The sequence below is a fragment of the Ictalurus furcatus genome, chromosome 13, assembly GCF_023375685.1.
Source record: "Ictalurus furcatus strain D&B chromosome 13, Billie_1.0, whole genome shotgun sequence".
Lineage (NCBI taxonomy): Eukaryota > Metazoa > Chordata > Actinopteri > Siluriformes > Ictaluridae > Ictalurus > Ictalurus furcatus.
Window position 1 is genome coordinate 1029573 of NC_071267.1, and position 17328 is coordinate 1046900.

Here is a 17328-nt window from a genome sequence, read left to right on the forward strand (position 1 = left end):
TATACTCACAGATATAAATATCAATACAAAGAGGTGAGAGGGAGAGTCACCCTGGCCCAGGAGTAGTCCATCGGCACTGTGGGAGGGGGAACTTCCTGTGCTGGAACAATAACGCCACTCGCCACCAGGTCATCATACACCGTCCTGAGCAACCACACACACACACACACACACACACACCTTTTAGTATATTTGTTTTTACTATTCCTTGAGGAAAATGTGATGTTAAACTGTTCTTTTACAAATGGTGTACACATTATTATTAAATTAGAAATGAGGATTGTTTTAGGATTGAAAAAGTCAGCTGTTCCAGTAACTGGGGTTTTGAATTATTTCGGACCTGATGACATCTCCGAGCTCGTCGAAGCTCCTGGGGACGTAAACCCCGGCCTCGTGCAGGGCCATGTTCTTCGCCACAGCCGTCTCCGACGTCTGATTAGCGCACGCGCCTGCGTGACCAAACTGCACCTGAAACACACACACATACACAGATATATACACACGTACACACACACACACACACGAAGTATGTAGGAGACGTGCAATACTAACCTCAGAGGAGAAGAGTGTAGCGCAGGTACCGATACACCAGCACACCACAGGTTTAGTGATCCTGCCCTCTTTAATGCCCTCACAGATCTTATACTCCTCTGTACCACCGATCTACACACACACACACACACACACACACACACACACACACACACGAGACAAAGAAAGACAGAATCAAAGTAAGATGACATTTTGCAAGATTACATCAGCAGTTTGCACACAGTTATACATTTGAGCCACAGGAAGTGACATCATTACGTTACAGCAGGTAAAAGTGTCTCACCTCTCCCAGCACCACGATCATCTTCACCCCGGGCGTGTCCTCATAACGCAGCACGTGCTCCATGAACGTCGAGCCGGGATACCTGCGTTAACACAGCAACATGGCTTACACCGCCGCCCTGCTGAACTCTGGACCCTGATTGGTCGGTTAATTCACTACAACAGCAGCGCGGGGTTTTATTTGTGAACACGCCCCAACAAGAAAACACATTCGTGGGGAGTTGGCGCCATCCCATAATTTACAGACGCTGCGCTGTTGCTATGTTTACCCGGCAGCAGGAAATTATTATTTAGCCAGGTTCTATAAATGGAAGAGATGAAAGCCTAGACTGTTCTCACCTGTCCCCTCCGATGGCCACGCCCTCATACACGCCGTCTGTGGAGCGCGAGATGATGTTGTTGAGCTCGTTAGACATGCCGCCCGAGCGGGACACGTATGCCACGCTGCCTGGGCGATACAGCTTCGATGCTAGGATGTTGTCCAGCATCCCGCCAGTGTTCCCGATCTTAAAGCAGCCCGGCTTAATCCCGCCCACCTTGATAAACCAATCACAGAAGTGCAAATAGGAAATGGGAATTCTTAGATAGCTAAACACCGATGCATGCGCTATTTGTGTGATTTGGGACGCAGCCGACGAATCAGCGGGATTTGCGGAGGAGCGTATTTACCGTAGCTGGGCCGATGATGGTGACCCCCTTCTCATCTGCGGTTTTGATGAGTTTCCGTGTGAGCGCCTCAGGAATTCCCTCGGCTATGATCGCTATAGTGTGGATCTAATCTCACACACACACACACACACACACACACACACACACACACGTTAAATATTTCTTTTTTCAGTCCCCTCCGAAACTATTGGAACACCAAGGCCAATACATTAGTTTGTGAGTTTACACCAAAGACATTTGGGTTTGAGATTAAAAGATGGAGAAGAGACGAGAGTTTAGGATTTCTGCTTTTATTTCCTGGTATTATTGTTAAACAACATAATATTGGGTAGCATTTCCCTTACTTGCAGTAACTGCATCAATCCTGATAGATTTTCCCTCTCTTATAGGCTTCAAAATAGCTCGCTTTTCTCCCATAGACATCTCTCTGATCTTCATGTTGGTTTATCCTTTTTAACGACAAATACAGTCTTCACTGGTGAAACCCAGGACTCAAACCAAGAGTAGATGTTCAGAGCTGTTTATTGTTAAACAGGACACACTTGGGTAACAGGAAACACCTGGCAGTCACGTGTTCCAGTATTTTTTTGCTCGCCTACAAATCGTGTGGTCTGATACAAAATGCGCTGTGTTCCATGTGGTTTAACATGCCTACATATAAATACCAGGAAATAAAAGCTGAAATTCTAAACTCTCTTCTCATATCCATCTTTTGATCTCAAACTCGAATGTGTTACATACATACAGCTCCACCATACACACCAACAAGAGCCTGCTGAACAGTCTACTGTGGAAACCCCTCACCTGCGGGTAGTTCATGGTCTCCATGGTGCTGTCGAAGGCCGAGCGCAGAGACGCAAAGCTGATCAGGACGTCCACTTCCGGGTGCTTCTTCATGGCGTCGGCCATGTTCTTATAAACGGGTAACAGGATCTCCTTATGACCCCAGTAGAACTTCTGCTTGTGGTCTCCTCTGATCCACATGAACACATTTGGGAGGGGGATGAGAAGAGCGAGAGAGCAGTTTATTCGACACACTTTGTGGAGTTCTGGATTGTGATTGGTCAGCAGGTGTTGATTAATTTTCTAAAAACAGCAGCTATGACAGAAGCAACAGGTTTATATTAACATAACGCCGATACGTCTAATACATTATCGTTTCCATAGCAACAGCGTGATATGGCGATTTGAGAAGTTTCGTGTAAGGATTTAACATTCACGGAAGGAAGGAGTCTCCAAGTTTTCAACATCGGTGTAGTTTCTCGGCAACACGACAAGCTGCGTTTTGTTATTAACTTTAAGAGAGAGACGTTACAGGTAACGTTTCTGATTATACTTACGTAAACGGATAAACCATGGCGGCTACGGAGGGCTCTTCACGAGAACAAACGTAGTCGAAGTCCAGCATTCCCTGAACCGCTCGAGTCTGCATCCCCCACACTATAGTCTTAGTGTGTTTACTGAACAGAGCGGTAGCTTTAGCTAGAGAGAGAGAGAGAGAGAGACATTCTCAGTGTTTCAATTTGTCCCGTTTTCTGCTCAAAATCGGCAAAAACAGGAACTAATGGTACTCAGGGGCGGGACTAATGCCACTGTCGACTTCTGATTGGTTATATGTACGAGGTACGAGCCGCACAACATGAAACTTCAATATTCTGCTTTTGTGCCATTTTATTTCTCACCCACACACACACACACATGTATTTTAATATCTCAGAAGAGACGAAGCAGTACCGACTGCTCATACGATGTTATTTTCACTCCGTCGTTTGTTGTTTGTGACGTTAACCCGAGCTCATCGTCCGTGTTGAGGTGAACCATGGTGTTCTTGCTCTGTAATGCTGATTGTGACTACAGCTGGGACGATATAGTAGTATCGACATCACCATAAACCATGTCATGGCAGACTTTTCTGAGACATCATGAAATTTCGTGAATTTTTTTTTTTTATGTTAGAAAAATGAACAAAAAAGTGGTTATTTTGCAGCTGACTTCATTTAAAATTTTTGTACTGAATCTTTAATATTGTAAACATTTTACATTTACTGTTAGAATCAGTAAAATGTTTGGGTAATTACCTTTTTGTAGACATTAAATAAAAATATCATTGAATGGTGTTCAGTTTTTATTTGTTTTCTTCTGCTCTACTGACAGAGTGTGATTATATATCATAGAAATGCCTCAAGTATCATGATATAACATCTTTATCGTATCAACTCGAACCCCAAGTACCATCAGCTCCTGTTTGGATCAGTTCTTGGTTATTGGGGAAAATATAAATAAATAAAAACACCCAATACTGTATGTCTTTAATATCCCAGTGTACCAATTTACCCGATTATTACCACATACCCATCCTCCCAATAATGATTATGGGTAAAAAAAAAAAAAAAAAAATTTTTTAAAAAGTGGGGAAACGCATAAGCAGAGTGTAAGCAGAATAAAATCAGCGAGCAATGCTCCTGCCTAACACTAGGGGGTGCTCAAGAGACATTAAAATTATCCTCAAATAACCTCCAGCTTATCTCACACACACACACACACACACACACACACACACACACACACCCACCAGGGTTTCCATCCCTGCTTTAAGTCTGATTATGAAATCCAACACACCCTCGTCACATTCACTAATATATAAAGTGCAACACTTTTAAAAGTAAAGAAGTGCTGCACTGTTTCCTGCTGATGCTGTGAGGCGGCCATGTTGATCCGATGTAACTCAGGGTTAAAGAGAGACCTTGGTGGCGCCAAGTTATAGGGGTTATTCGAACGCAGCGTATGTTGTGAATTGCTCGAGCTTGTACGTTGCCTACGGAGTTTTATTACTAACTAACTAGCACGCCAAGTACATGGACACTAGAAACGTTTGCACGCATGCACACATTCTCTCTTCCTGTCCTAAAAAAAAGATGCAGTGTGTTTACGACGATTAAGAAATTGGAACTCTGTTGTGTAAACCTTTCCAGTGTCTATAATCTTAACGGAAACAGATGAAGGGGGTTAGTGTGTAATAGAAACAGTATTGGAACAAGGCCCGTATTCATCACACCGGTCAGGTACCGTGTCCACACCACAGAGCCACAGCAAATCCAGGAGCACGCTGAGAGAGAGAGACACACACAGAGCTATACACAGATATACAGAGAGAGAGAGAGAGAGAGAGAGAGACACACAGATACACACAGTGCAGCAGCTAGCACACTCGTCCCTACCTCGGCTCCGATCTGCTGTGCTGCTGTGCTCTGTTCACCACACAACACACACACATAAATAAATACTTTACACATCAATGAATTTGTTTCATATCTGTGGTTATCTGAGACACACTGCAGGTTAGTAAAACCACACACGCACACCCACGCCATGCTCCGGATTACATTTAATCTTCTGTGCAAATCATCACAACCATAAACACCTTCATTCAGGACATTCGCCCCCTATAGGCTGGAACCAGGCATGTGCTGATAAATGCTCACGTGGCGTATCGTTATTTACCCATGTTCAGAACGGATATGAAACGACGGACCACGCCGAGGTGATGAGGTCACCCGGGTAAGCAGTATTTTTGGTAGTCGGAGCGGTTATCTTTCAAACGGGACCTTAAACTTGCTCACGTGATGTGAAAATTTGGCACGTACGAACACATGCCTAGCTGGGAATCTCGACTTCTCGACCCGAGAACCAAGCAATAAATTCACTTCACAAGGGGCAAGAGTGCAAGGGAGGATGAAACGTGACCCCTGGCATGACCTCTTACCTTTGACAGCGGTGCTGCGTGCACTCGTCACTGACCAAGTTTGGTAGAGAGAGCACGCTTACGAGGCGTCGAGATGTTTGAGAAGAGGAGAAAAGGAACGAGGGAGGGGTCGTATAAAGGAATGGAAGAAAAAAAAAAAAGAGGAAGAGGGCAAAATTAAAAATCATGAAAGAGGAAGAACAGATAGGTTAAAAAAAGAAAAAATGAACAAAAACAGATAAGCAAAGAGAATAAGCAAATGAAGAAGAGTGTGTGTGTGTGTGTATGGGGATCTTCAGTCCAGTCAAAAGAAAATGTGAAGAACATAGAAAAGTTGGGGGGGGGGGGGGGGTTCCCTCGGCTCCTCGGGATGAGCGTGACCCTCGAGCACTTGGCGGTCAACAATACCTCCAAGCTGAAGGAGGAGGGTTTTCATTAAATGTCTGTTTCAGGTGGTTGATAATTACCTGGTGGGACTCCAGGTTTGGGCTTTTTAGCCGGTGTGACATCATTGTTAGGTCTGTGCTCAGAAAATGAAGCCGTTCTGGTAGCTGCTGGAGTCTGAGAGGGAAGAGAAGATAAATACAACTCGGTATCAATGGGATAAGAGAATTCATAAGAGTAACATCTATAGATTCCCGCTCGCTCACCGCGGCACTGCTACTCGAATTAAGCAGGAAGTTGGCGGTGTGGGCGGCGACCGGAGGCTGATTCGGGATGGGGCGATGTCCAAGCGCCATGCCGACGATGGCGGTCATGTGAGTCTCTGTGCCGAACACGTGGATGGGAATCCCGGTGGTCTTTCCTACAAACACGTTAACGCTATTAATGACGTTATAATAATAAAATAAACACATAAAATAAAAGCTCTACCCTACTGCACACGTACCGACTTCTCCCATCACCCGCAGGCCTTCTTGGTAATTCGGTCCTCCTCGACGCACAAAAATAGTCACCTCATGCTCCTTCAGAGGACCCTGATAGTCCTTAATGGCCCTCACTATGCCCTGAAAATAAATATAACGCACACAGCCACGATAATCAAGTACATACAAAGAAATCTGCTTTTACTTTTAATTACTGATGGACAGACTGAGAAAGAAAGACTCTTACCTTAAAAGTAGCTGCTACGTTGGTGAAGTTAGCGATGCTTCCTCCGATGATCAGAACTTTACCTGTCGGAGAATCACACAAACGGCCGAGACGAGAACTATTATTATTATTATTATTATTATTATTATTATTATTATAATAAACGCCTGCTATAAGCCATGTTGTGTTGCCGATCGACACACACACACTGACCGTCAGGGTGTTTCTCGCGAGTCATGAGCGAGAGGATGGTCTTGGCGTAGTCGTACGTCTGCTGTTCGCTCGGAGCGCCGGAATACTCGCCGTAGTTCGCCAGCTCATCCACTCCGCCCAGATCACAGATGGTGTCGCTGAGACGACACACACACACACACACACTGATGAAACAGACACTAAACAATAATAATTTGCAGATTGATGAAAGGGGCGGGGCTATGCAAATATGTTTGTTATCGCCTCTACCTGTAGACGACGGAGGCTCCTCCTCCTGCCACCATGGTCCAGATCCGCCCTCTGGGGTTCAGCAGGGTGAGTTTGAGACTCGCGCCGCTCTTAGCATCCAGATCTGCTATGTAGGCTTCCTACACACACACACACACACACACAAAATGGAGTCATGTTGCTTCATGTATTTGTGATACAAGTACAAGTCATACACACCCATAAATACATAAATAAATAAATAAATAAATAAAACGTTACCTCAGGATAGGCTTCTCGGCCAAACGGAGGAGGGAACTCCACGTCGCCCCACTTCGGTTTACAGATGAAATCCGCCGTGGCATCAATTTTGGCTGCCATGTCCAGAACGTACACACCTTCCTGCGTGACAACTAGTTCAAAAGAATAATTAGAATATTATAATAATAATTATTATTATTATTATTATTATTATTAACTCTTTATACGTGTTTTCATGCACGGAATAAAACAGGACAGGTTTGTCGTCTGTTACGGGAAAAATAATCAGCACCTTCTGACCAATCAGAATCCAGAACTCCCAGACTGATTTGAATATTCTGATACCATAAACCGGGATGATTTTATAATTATGACTGGCGTGATGCGATTTCGGTTCATTCCAAACCTCAACGTAGTGCACTAGAACGTAGGCAGCCTACAGAGGGAGTGGTTATCCTGCTCCTTGATTTAAGAGCACGTACCGAGTGGGTTGATCTCAAGATAGGTGAAGTACAAATCCTCGTACAGGTTAAAGAGTCCGACGATAAAACTGGCCAGAACTCTGAGAACACACACACACACATAGCACAGGTTTAGGTTAGTTAACACGTCATCGTTTCCATAGTGACGCCTGCATGCGGACACTCACTCCTTCTTCTCGTCAGGAACGTGTGCGAGCAGCTGTTCGGTCACGGAGGCCGCAGCAAGTTTCTCGTCCACGCCGACCGCCAGGCGCCGCGCTTTGTCGTCGACGTCCCCGACGTCCACGCCGCCTTCGTGATGGAAAAGCACGTGGTCTCCGTCACGCGTGGCATAGATGCACACGTAAAACTCCTCCTCCTGAGAAACAAACCGCGATTAAATAAATAAACACCACCACAGTAAACGATACATAAAGTGTTGTGCATTTTCGCCTGTTTATACCTGCGAGTGTGGCACAAACGGCTCGATAAGGAATTTCTTCAGGATTCCCTTCGCCTTTCCGACCTGCGCGGGGGCGGGGGGACACAAACACACGGCTGATTAACGCATATTAAATTAATAATTACACTTAAGCGATTATCCGCACACACACACCTACTGATAAACAGACACCACACAGGACTTACTGTAGTTTCTTTCATCATGCGCGACTTCAGCCAATCACGAACGCCCTGGAGGTCCAGGTCGACGCCCACCAGTCCCAGCTTTCCCCTGCGCTTGATCAGCTGATCAGGCTTCACGACCAATCGCTGCACAGGAGGACAAACGTTATACGATACTACCATGTGTGTGTAAGCCCACACACACACACACACACACACACACACACACACACACACACACACACACACCTGAGTAAGGAGCCACGGGTGGTCCTTTGTGAGTCGCTCCCAGTCAGTCTCGGCTGTGACGCTGGCGTACAGGAAGCGGTTCTGAACGGCCGCCGTCGTACAGATGTGTTTATACAGGAACTCCTTCCCCGTCTGCTCAGAGATGGCTTTGGCAGACATGGCGTCACCTACACACACACACACAGTTTTCTATAAGTTGTATAGTCAGCTGTAGACTGGAGATTTAGACCTGCACAGGCCACACCCACAAGACACCAGCTACACGTGACGAACGTATAGTTATATTTAAACCTGCTCGTCTTGCACTCCTGGCTTAGCGATATGATCCGTCCGCACACGTACACGCACGAGCTACAGGAACAGTATTGTTCACATTAGTAACCCTTACATACACTCCTTTTGTTCTCCTGGAAGAAGAAAAACAGAAAGAAAGAAAGAACGATTACGCCGTTCGTCACCTGTATAGCACTTCGTCCAACGCTACACTGCAAGACTAAAGTAACCACAGCAAAAGGTCAAGGAGAAGGACATCATTTCTGTACCGGCCAAGCCTTTTGTCAACACACAGTTACTGTTTGCGCTGTAACACTATGTACGTGTGTGTGAGGAAAAAGAAGTGGATTATCTCATGAGAGTTTCATTTTTATGACATACATCAAACAAACCTGACGAACAAACAGGTCAGTGTGCGCGATCTAACCAGCACAACTTGTCCTGCCACACACACACACACACACACACACACACACACACCTTTCTCTCCCTCTGTGTGAGAACAGCGAGACAGCTGTATTATTATTATTATCATCATCATCATCATCATCATCATCATCATCTCCATCTGTAATAACACTGTATATCCACAGGGATGTATTTATAATGGTAAATTATGGCTCAGTGCTTGCACGTCCCCCCCCACACATACACACACACTTTATTCTAAGCTCAACAGGGTGTGTAGACAATGCTATTATGGACCACCAAAAGGGACTCACTTCACACAAGCATTTAAAAAAAAAAAAAAAAAAAAAAAGAATTTAAAGAGGAAAAAAAAGAATTCAGAAAAAAGAACAAAATTCAGGGTGAGAGGGGCATCCTCCCTCTCCTGTCAATCACAGACATCAGCCAATCCGATGCGTCTGTGAGATGATGTATGCAGAAGAGGGCGGATATCGCTTTCCTCACTAGACGCTTTAACGAAACGAATCTGATGATAAATAATATTTGTAAGTTTCTTACAACACTGCAATATCTTCAGCTGAAAAGTGCTTTTTAACCGTTTTTGACGTGTCACTTTTTTGCAGCATAAAAAGTCACAAAAGCCGTTCTGTGCGAATCTGACCCATTTGGCCTTCCATAGTTTACACTCTAACGCCGCTAAGCGTGCGAAATATTCATATTCTATTTATTTAGATAGAACTTTTTTATATATATACACACATTAATATATTTATACACGCGCACACCATCCAATAAACGCAATGTAAACATCTGTACAATATAAACATGAATTTCTGTAATAACGCTGCTGTATTCATTACAAGTTCAGTCTGTCAGAAGGCGATGCTAACTAGCTAGCTCATTTCACTGGAGAAGAAGGAGTGAACATGCTAACGGCTAACTACAGCCAAAGGAGAAAAAATTATATATGTTTTCACAACAACAACAAAGCGGAACTAACATTATTAAACACGCTAACTGGTGTTATTTTGACTAATTTAATATTCTACCTCCAACACATTAACTCATTTCACACACAAAAAAAACAAACTACAGCCGAAGTTACTACAGCCGAAGTTACTACAGCAGAGTTTTGCTAACAGGAACGGGTCACATCTCAAACGGCTCGCTGGTCACTAGATAGGGTGGAGCTACACTCCTGGGGTCGCGCCCTACATAGTGCACTCGTGTACACTACAGAGCGCAGTTTGAGACTCGACCAGGCTCGCGCTAAATATGACGTTAACTCTGCAACCTTGGCAGCTCTTACTGTGCAGATGAAGAACCGCGCGAAGAAGCTAACGCTCACGAGAGCTTGCTGTGTGTCCCGCCGACGCGCGCGAGCGCTAACGCTAACACCGTACACTGACAGGCACCGACAGCACGAGCGCTCACTCACTGCCGGTACAGCTTAGCTTGTGTCGCCAGTCTCTCGCCTCATCATCTCGCCACAACGTCACTCCACTCTGATTGGCTGAAATACGGCACCACGTGACCCTGGACGCCAACGCAAGGCGTTGTTTGTTCTTTTTTCCTTATAACCGGTTCATCAGTTTTTTATGCAAATACTTCACATAAAACACAATACACGGTTGTTTTTATTTAAATTCAACATGGGTCATTTGATTATGTGTACCTGTCCTTTAGTTTTAAAGACATTCTTGTTTTAATTGTATATTTGAGCCAAATTTTTTTGATGACTCATCCTGTACTAACCTTGTGTTTATCCAATTAAATGCTTCCTTCAACGCATATGCCCCGCCCCTACAGGAGTGTGTCTTAATCTACATGTTTTCTGTTTTGTTTTTTTATTTGCCGTGCATCACACACACTGTTTCCTTTTCCAACTGTGAATTAATGGGTGGGCTTTATTGGCATGGAAGGGGGCGGGGTTTGTGCGATTTTGAACAACTTGCTGGAACGCCTCTCTCTCAGACCGATTAAGAATTCCGTCTTCATACCTGGTCTCCACAACTAAGAGTCAGCGGCATCGTGTTATCTCCCGCTCGGATGCGTCAGACGCCTCCCTGAGGATCTCCGTCACCTCATGTCGAACGCGTACGCCGTCTCACCCTCTGGGATTAAAGTTGTCCCGGTTAAAATGGACTGAAAAAGTGGACAGCTGAATTATAAATTTTTATACCGTTCTCCATATACAGCTAGGTACAAATCAAAGATTGGCTGGGGGTGTGGCCTAGCGTATTTTAGACGCTATTAGCTGTCGTGTAAATCAGTCAAGTGCTTCAACACACCGTCACTTACTGACTTCCTGTTTCAGAAGGAAATAGATCCTTTTCTGTATCTCTTTATTACAAATCTCTCTTGTGCGTATTCTTTTCACAATGACTATAAAAGCATAATAAAAGTACTCACGCCTCAGAGTATGACCTAGGAACAGGCACACACACTGTAGAGTAAATAAGTGCAACAGCGATACCATCAGTCACAATAAAAACACACAGAACGGTGTATCAGTGACACCAGAGACTTGGGTGTGTGTGAAGTTATGTGCCGAGGACGCTCAAATCTCACTTCCTAAAATGCTGGTAACGATATCTTCTACAGGAAAACGTCTACAAAAGGTTTTTAGAGATAAAACGCAGCAGGCACTGGGTGCTTTTACTGTCAGCATTTGGTATGGCAGACGTTAGCTAGCGACATCCAATGTACTTAATAAAGTGTTTACGTTTACGTTTATTCGTTTAGCGGACACTTTTATCCAAAACGCTTCATCACAAATTATGAAAAAAAAGGCTGCTGGGAAGGCAAGAGTTTTTGGCAGCAACAATCACACTGGTTATGGGGGTTTCCACACACACACGCACACACACACACACACACACACACACACACACACACAATGTATTTCCAGTAAAGCCCCCACCCACATTTCCTGTGCTGACGTCACACCAGAGTATAAAACCTCAAACCTCACTTCCTAAAACTCGTGAATGATTCCATCTAGAAACGAAGAAGCACAAGAAAGTTTTAAAAGCGAAAACACAGCAGAGGGCTGGGACGGGGTTGAGCCCAGAGACGCACCTGATCCAGAAGAACCTGCAGGAATAGAGGACAGCGATACAGACAGTCATGTACCGCCAGAATCCCTGCAGGAACCTGGTCAAGAAACATCTGCGTCTCTGTGTGCTCTCCCCGACGCCAGCCCTCCAGCCGAGGCAACAAAAACAAAGAAAAAGGTGAGGGTTTACTCTTTAAACAGTGTGTGTGTGTGTGTGTGTGTGTGTGTGTGTGTGTGTGTGTGTTTATTACGAATGAGGCGTCATTCTTTTTTTTGTTTACCATAAATTCATGGTATAACTCATTCCATTGTGTGATGAATAGTGAACTGAAACTGAAAATTAAGATAGAGAGAGAAAAGAGAGAGAAAGAGAGAGGGAGGAAAAGGGGGGGCAGAGAGAGAGAGAGAGAGAGAGGGAGGGAGAGAGGGAGGAGAAGGGGGGCAGAGAGAGAGAGAGAGAGAGGGAGGGAGGAGAAGGGGGCAGAGAGAGAGAGAGAGAGAGAGAGAGAGAGGGAGGAGAAGGGGGGCAGAGAGAGAGAGAGAGAGGGAGGAGAAGGGGGGCAGAGAGAGAGAGAGGGCGGGAGGGAGGAGAAGGGGGGCAGAGAGAGAGAGAGAGAGAGAAAGGGAGGAGAAGTGGGGCAGAAAGAGAGAGAGAGAGAGAGAGAGAGAGAGAGAGGGAGGAGAAGGGGGGCAGAGAGAGAGAGAGAGAGAGGAGAAGGGGGGGGCAGAAAAAGAGAGAGAGAGAGAGTATTTTTCAGCTGTTAAATAAATGTTTTGTTCTGTTTCTCTTTTTCAATCAGAAATCGTCAAAACGTTTGTCTTCTGAACCGGAAGGCGGTCCAACAGCGTAAGATCCCCCCGCCCCCCAAGCCCCTCCTCTCTCTCTCTATCTGCGCACACACACACACACACACACACACACACACACATATATATCTATACTATTATTGTTCTTATAGAATGGACTTAATAGAACAACACTGCTTACATCTATCTTTAAGTATTATTATTTATTTTTTACATTCTTGTTTTAGTCTCTCAAAGTAAATGAGTCTAAATTCAGATTGTGTGTGTGTGTGTGTGTGTTTGATGATGATGATGATGATGATGTGATTGGTCTGCAGGAAAAAGAGAGATGTCAGCACCGAACCTTCTGACACTAAGAACAAGTGAGTATTATGATGAAAAAATTCCAAAGTACATAAAGTAAATAAAATAATAACAACCCATGTATTATTACTACTACTGCTACTACTACTTTATTATTAGACTGTGTGTGTGTGTGTGTGTGTGTGTGTGTGTGTGTGTTCCAGTCACACACACATTCCCATCTCTGCTTTTCCTACTGCATCAAACAGTATACTTATAAAACCTATACTCATGTCCTATATCGAGATCATTAGAAGCAGACACTGCTGAACAAACCCAGAAACCTCCCAGCATGCACTACTGACCATGCGAGGTGGTTTCCTGTCCTCTCGCATGTACTCCTATTGTTAATGTTCTCATTATTAACTCAGTTCATCAAATGTCCTTATTTATAAATATCTCTATTTATAACATATATGTAATAATACGCGAGCATCTTCTGGATTTTGTGAAAAAACAGTGTAGGAACATCCCGTTTTAGCACATTTAAACACAAACACAGGAAGTGAACCTGATGACGAAGGAAGACAATAAAGTCATGAGTGAGGTTGCCCTCTAGCGGCCGTCAGGGGAATAATAGTGTACCTTTTAAAAAAGATCTAAGGTGCATAATTCCATGCAACACGAGATTCACCTTCCCAGGTAAAAGATAAAGATACAGAAAGGTGTACGTTTAAGAGGGCCAACCCAGCAACAAGGACTAGTACAGTTTGGTACGCTTTTTTAGTACCCTGATGCTGGATGTGTGCAGGCCTTGGAGAGGTTTTATTAAGGGTTTTGTTTATCAGGATGGTTTTATTGTTTTTTCCCCCTCCACCATTCCCTAACTGTGGTGATTGATCTGTAGGAAAAAGCCAACAATTATTCAACAAAATGTCAACAATTATTATATTGTCATTATTCTTATATTATTATTATGATCATCATGATCATTATTATTGTTATTATTATTATTGTTGTTGTTGTTGTTACATTCTATAAATGTATGTTATTTATTACTTTCATGCCGTTATCGTCTTTATACATTATTAAAATATCGGTGTGCAATATTAAGTCGACTAACTTTTGGCCTTTTTTTGTTTATTTGTTTGTTTGCTTCAGGACAGAAACATCGTCTGACCTGTTGGAATACACTTTCCTTGGCGATATATGTAACGATCAAAATAATATAAAGACCGATAAGATCAGTGAGAGTTTAATCTTAAAATTATTTTGGAATATTTTAATTAAAAGAAAAGAGGCATTAAGTAACATCAAAGATACGCAGCTGCCCAGAGAAAAGGGAGTTAATGACACTGATATAAAGAAACAGTTTTTAGAAATGTTTAAAAAATCTGATATCAATATTCCAGAGACTGGAGAACATAAGCAATATGCATTCGCAATCATAAAGTGGGAAGATAATTCCTCAACTGGAATCGAATCATTTGACCTAGACGACTCCCACAGTGAATCCCACCGTAAATCCCACAGTGAATCCCACCGTGAGGACAAAATCATTAAGGATGTTACAAAAATTATCGAAAAACATGAAAAAAAGATTTCTGAAATGTGGATTTACACATGGTATAATCCTTGTATAGGGAGAAATAATCACACGCCCTGTATGTATAATTTACTCTCTTTCAGTCAGAAGCATACGTTTAAAACGTACATCTGCTTCACAAAATATTATATATGTTACACAGAGATGGATAAAATTTTTAAAAAAAGTATATTGGAAGATTATATTGAGGAAATCATAGAAGTGTATGATTTGGATCCTCAATCAAAGTCTTCTGTTACATTTAATATTAATGAAGGAGTAAGCGGTAGAAGATGGATGGATGGATATAATAATGAATTTAAAAAATTTATGAAGAATATTCCCGAAGATAAAAAGAAGGTAGTTTATGAAAATAAAATATCACCTAAATCTCTAGATTTAGAACTGACTTATAAGGAGTGGAAGGAGAAAATAGGAGAAAGAGCAGAACAACTCGTATCAGAAATGATAAAGAATGTGAAAGAGATAATCGGGGAGAGCTTTAAAGAAATTGAGCCTCATTATGATAAGTTTAAATCTGCGATTATAAAGCGCTGGGTTGAAAATATACACAGATCCATATTAACAGATGAAAAATTCATCGAGTTTATTAAAGAAAAGGTGGTTCTGCACTACTTGGAGGACATCCAGCGCCTTGAACATCTGCCTGTGATTTTCCAGATTGACCTCCACAATCTGCATCATGAGGAATAATTGCAGTGATCACAATAAAATATGGCTGATTGGAGTGATTCGTCTCGTTGTGTTTATTGTCACTTTAGTATTTACCACACAATGCACTGTTTCTGATTCCACACACACACACACACACACACAGAGTAATTATTTCATTCTTTAGTACCATATTTTATTATTACAGTGGGGGAAATAAGTATACAGCGTCCTCCATTAATATTGGCACACTTGGTACATATGAGCAAGGAAGGCTGTGAAGAATCTTCTTTATTGTTTTAACTTTTAATCATTTGTGCAAATAATCTACAAAAATACTCTGCTCTCATAGATATCAAACAATTACAAACACAACACAGGTTTATCAACAAAAAAAACTGTTAAATATAGGTGTGCAACAATTATTGGCACCCCATGAATTCATATGAGAAAAATATATTTGAAGTATATTTGAAAATAATTTTAGTACACCTGGGTGACTAGGAACAGGAAGTAGTTCAAATATTAGGTAACACACAGGCCAAATCCCCTTAGTCACTCATAACAATGGGAAAGACTATGTCTATAAGAAAATAGCACAAGCATTGAAAACGCCCATTTCACCATCAGGGCAATAATTAAGAAGTTCCAGTCGACTGGAAATGTTATGAATCGACCTGGAATTGGACGTGTGTCTATATCGCCTCAACGCACTGTGAAGAGGACGGTTCGAGTGGATAAAACATCTCCAAGGATCACAGCTGGAGAACTGCAGAAGTTAGTTGTGTCTTGGGGTCAGAAAGTCTCCAAAACTACAATCTGAAGTCACCGACATCACCACAAGCTGTTTGGAAGGGGTTCAAGAAAAAAGCCTCTACTCTCATCCAAGAACAAACTCGAGCGTCTTCAGTGTGCCGACACTACTGGAACTTCAAATGGATCGGGTTCTATGGTCAGATGAAACCAGAATAGAGCTTTTTGGTAATAAACACAGAGGTGGTTTTGGAGCACACAGAGAGGTAGCCATATGGAAAAGTACCTCATGCCCACGGTTAAATATGGAGGTGGATCTTTAATGTTTTGGGACTGTTTTTCTGCCAGAGGACCTGGACATTTTGTTAGGATACATGGCATCATGGACTCTATCAAATATCAACAGATATTAAATGAAAACCTGACTGCCTCTGCCAGAAAGCTTCAAATGGGCCGTGGTTGGATCTTCCAGCAGGACGATGATCCAAAACATCATCAAAATCAACACAGAAATGGTTTACTGACCACAAAATCAAGATCCTGCCATGACCATCCCAGTCCCCTGACCTGAACCCCATAGAAAACCTGTGGGGTGAACTGAAGAGGAGAGTCCACCAGCGTGGACCTCGAAATTAGAAAGATCTGGAGAGATTCTGTATGGAGGAGCGTCCTCAGATCCCTCGCCATGTATTCTCCAACCTCATCAGCGTTACAGGAGAAGACTCAGAGCTGTTATCTTGGCAAAGGGAGCTAGCACAAAGTATTGACTAAAAGGGTCATTGTTGCACATCTATATTTAACAAAGATTTTTTTGTTGATAAACCTGAGTTGTGTTTGTAATTATTTGATATCCATGAGAGCAGAGTATTTTTGTGAATTTTTTTTAACAAAACATCAAAAGGTTAAACAATAAAGACAATTTTTCACAGCCATCTTTGCTCATATTTACCAGGGGTGCCAATATTAATGGAGGGCACTGTATATGGACAAGCAAACATTTGATCCTCTTTGAATCTGTGCTTATTAATAAAGATGATACACTCCAATGACACATAAGATTGACATTATGTAGTAATTTTCACAATTTAAAGTCACATGGAAAAAAAGTAAGTACACCCCTACATTTATCACACCTTCA

General features: G+C 42.8%; 1 protein-coding gene across 5 annotated transcripts in view; it reads right to left on the bottom strand.

The window, feature by feature from the left end:
• aclyb (ATP citrate lyase b) overlaps positions 1 to 10517 on the bottom strand; it is a 14283-nt gene extending 3766 nt beyond the window's left edge. Inside the window, exons 1-24 of one of the 5 annotated variants that reach the window (XM_053639452.1) lie at positions 10343 to 10517; positions 8644 to 8759; positions 8353 to 8519; positions 8128 to 8250; positions 7943 to 8005; positions 7668 to 7858; positions 7501 to 7580; positions 7040 to 7170; positions 6800 to 6918; positions 6551 to 6687; positions 6359 to 6420; positions 6135 to 6252; positions 5896 to 6050; positions 5713 to 5806; positions 5267 to 5323; positions 4722 to 4751; positions 2844 to 2985; positions 2308 to 2476; positions 1504 to 1608; positions 1174 to 1370; positions 836 to 917; positions 553 to 663; positions 341 to 468; positions 51 to 144 (exon numbers count right to left, since the gene is read on the bottom strand). In XM_053639452.1, coding sequence (XP_053495427.1) covers positions 51 to 144; positions 341 to 468; positions 553 to 663; positions 836 to 917; positions 1174 to 1370; positions 1504 to 1608; positions 2308 to 2476; positions 2844 to 2985; positions 4722 to 4751; positions 5267 to 5323; positions 5713 to 5806; positions 5896 to 6050; positions 6135 to 6252; positions 6359 to 6420; positions 6551 to 6687; positions 6800 to 6918; positions 7040 to 7170; positions 7501 to 7580; positions 7668 to 7858; positions 7943 to 8005; positions 8128 to 8250; positions 8353 to 8511 — 2547 coding nt within the window. In that variant the 5' untranslated portion in view covers positions 8512 to 8519; positions 8644 to 8759; positions 10343 to 10517. Of the gene's footprint in view, positions 1 to 50; positions 145 to 340; positions 469 to 552; positions 664 to 835; positions 918 to 1173; positions 1371 to 1503; positions 1609 to 2307; positions 2477 to 2843; positions 2986 to 4721; positions 4752 to 5266; positions 5324 to 5712; positions 5807 to 5895; positions 6051 to 6134; positions 6253 to 6358; positions 6421 to 6550; positions 6688 to 6799; positions 6919 to 7039; positions 7171 to 7500; positions 7581 to 7667; positions 7859 to 7942; positions 8006 to 8127; positions 8251 to 8352; positions 8520 to 8643; positions 8760 to 10082; positions 10323 to 10342 lie in introns of those variants that run through there. The other 4 variants (XM_053639453.1, XM_053639451.1, XM_053639454.1 and 1 more) reach the window with 4 other exon arrangements.
• Between the last annotated feature and the right edge of the window lie 6811 nt (positions 10518 to 17328).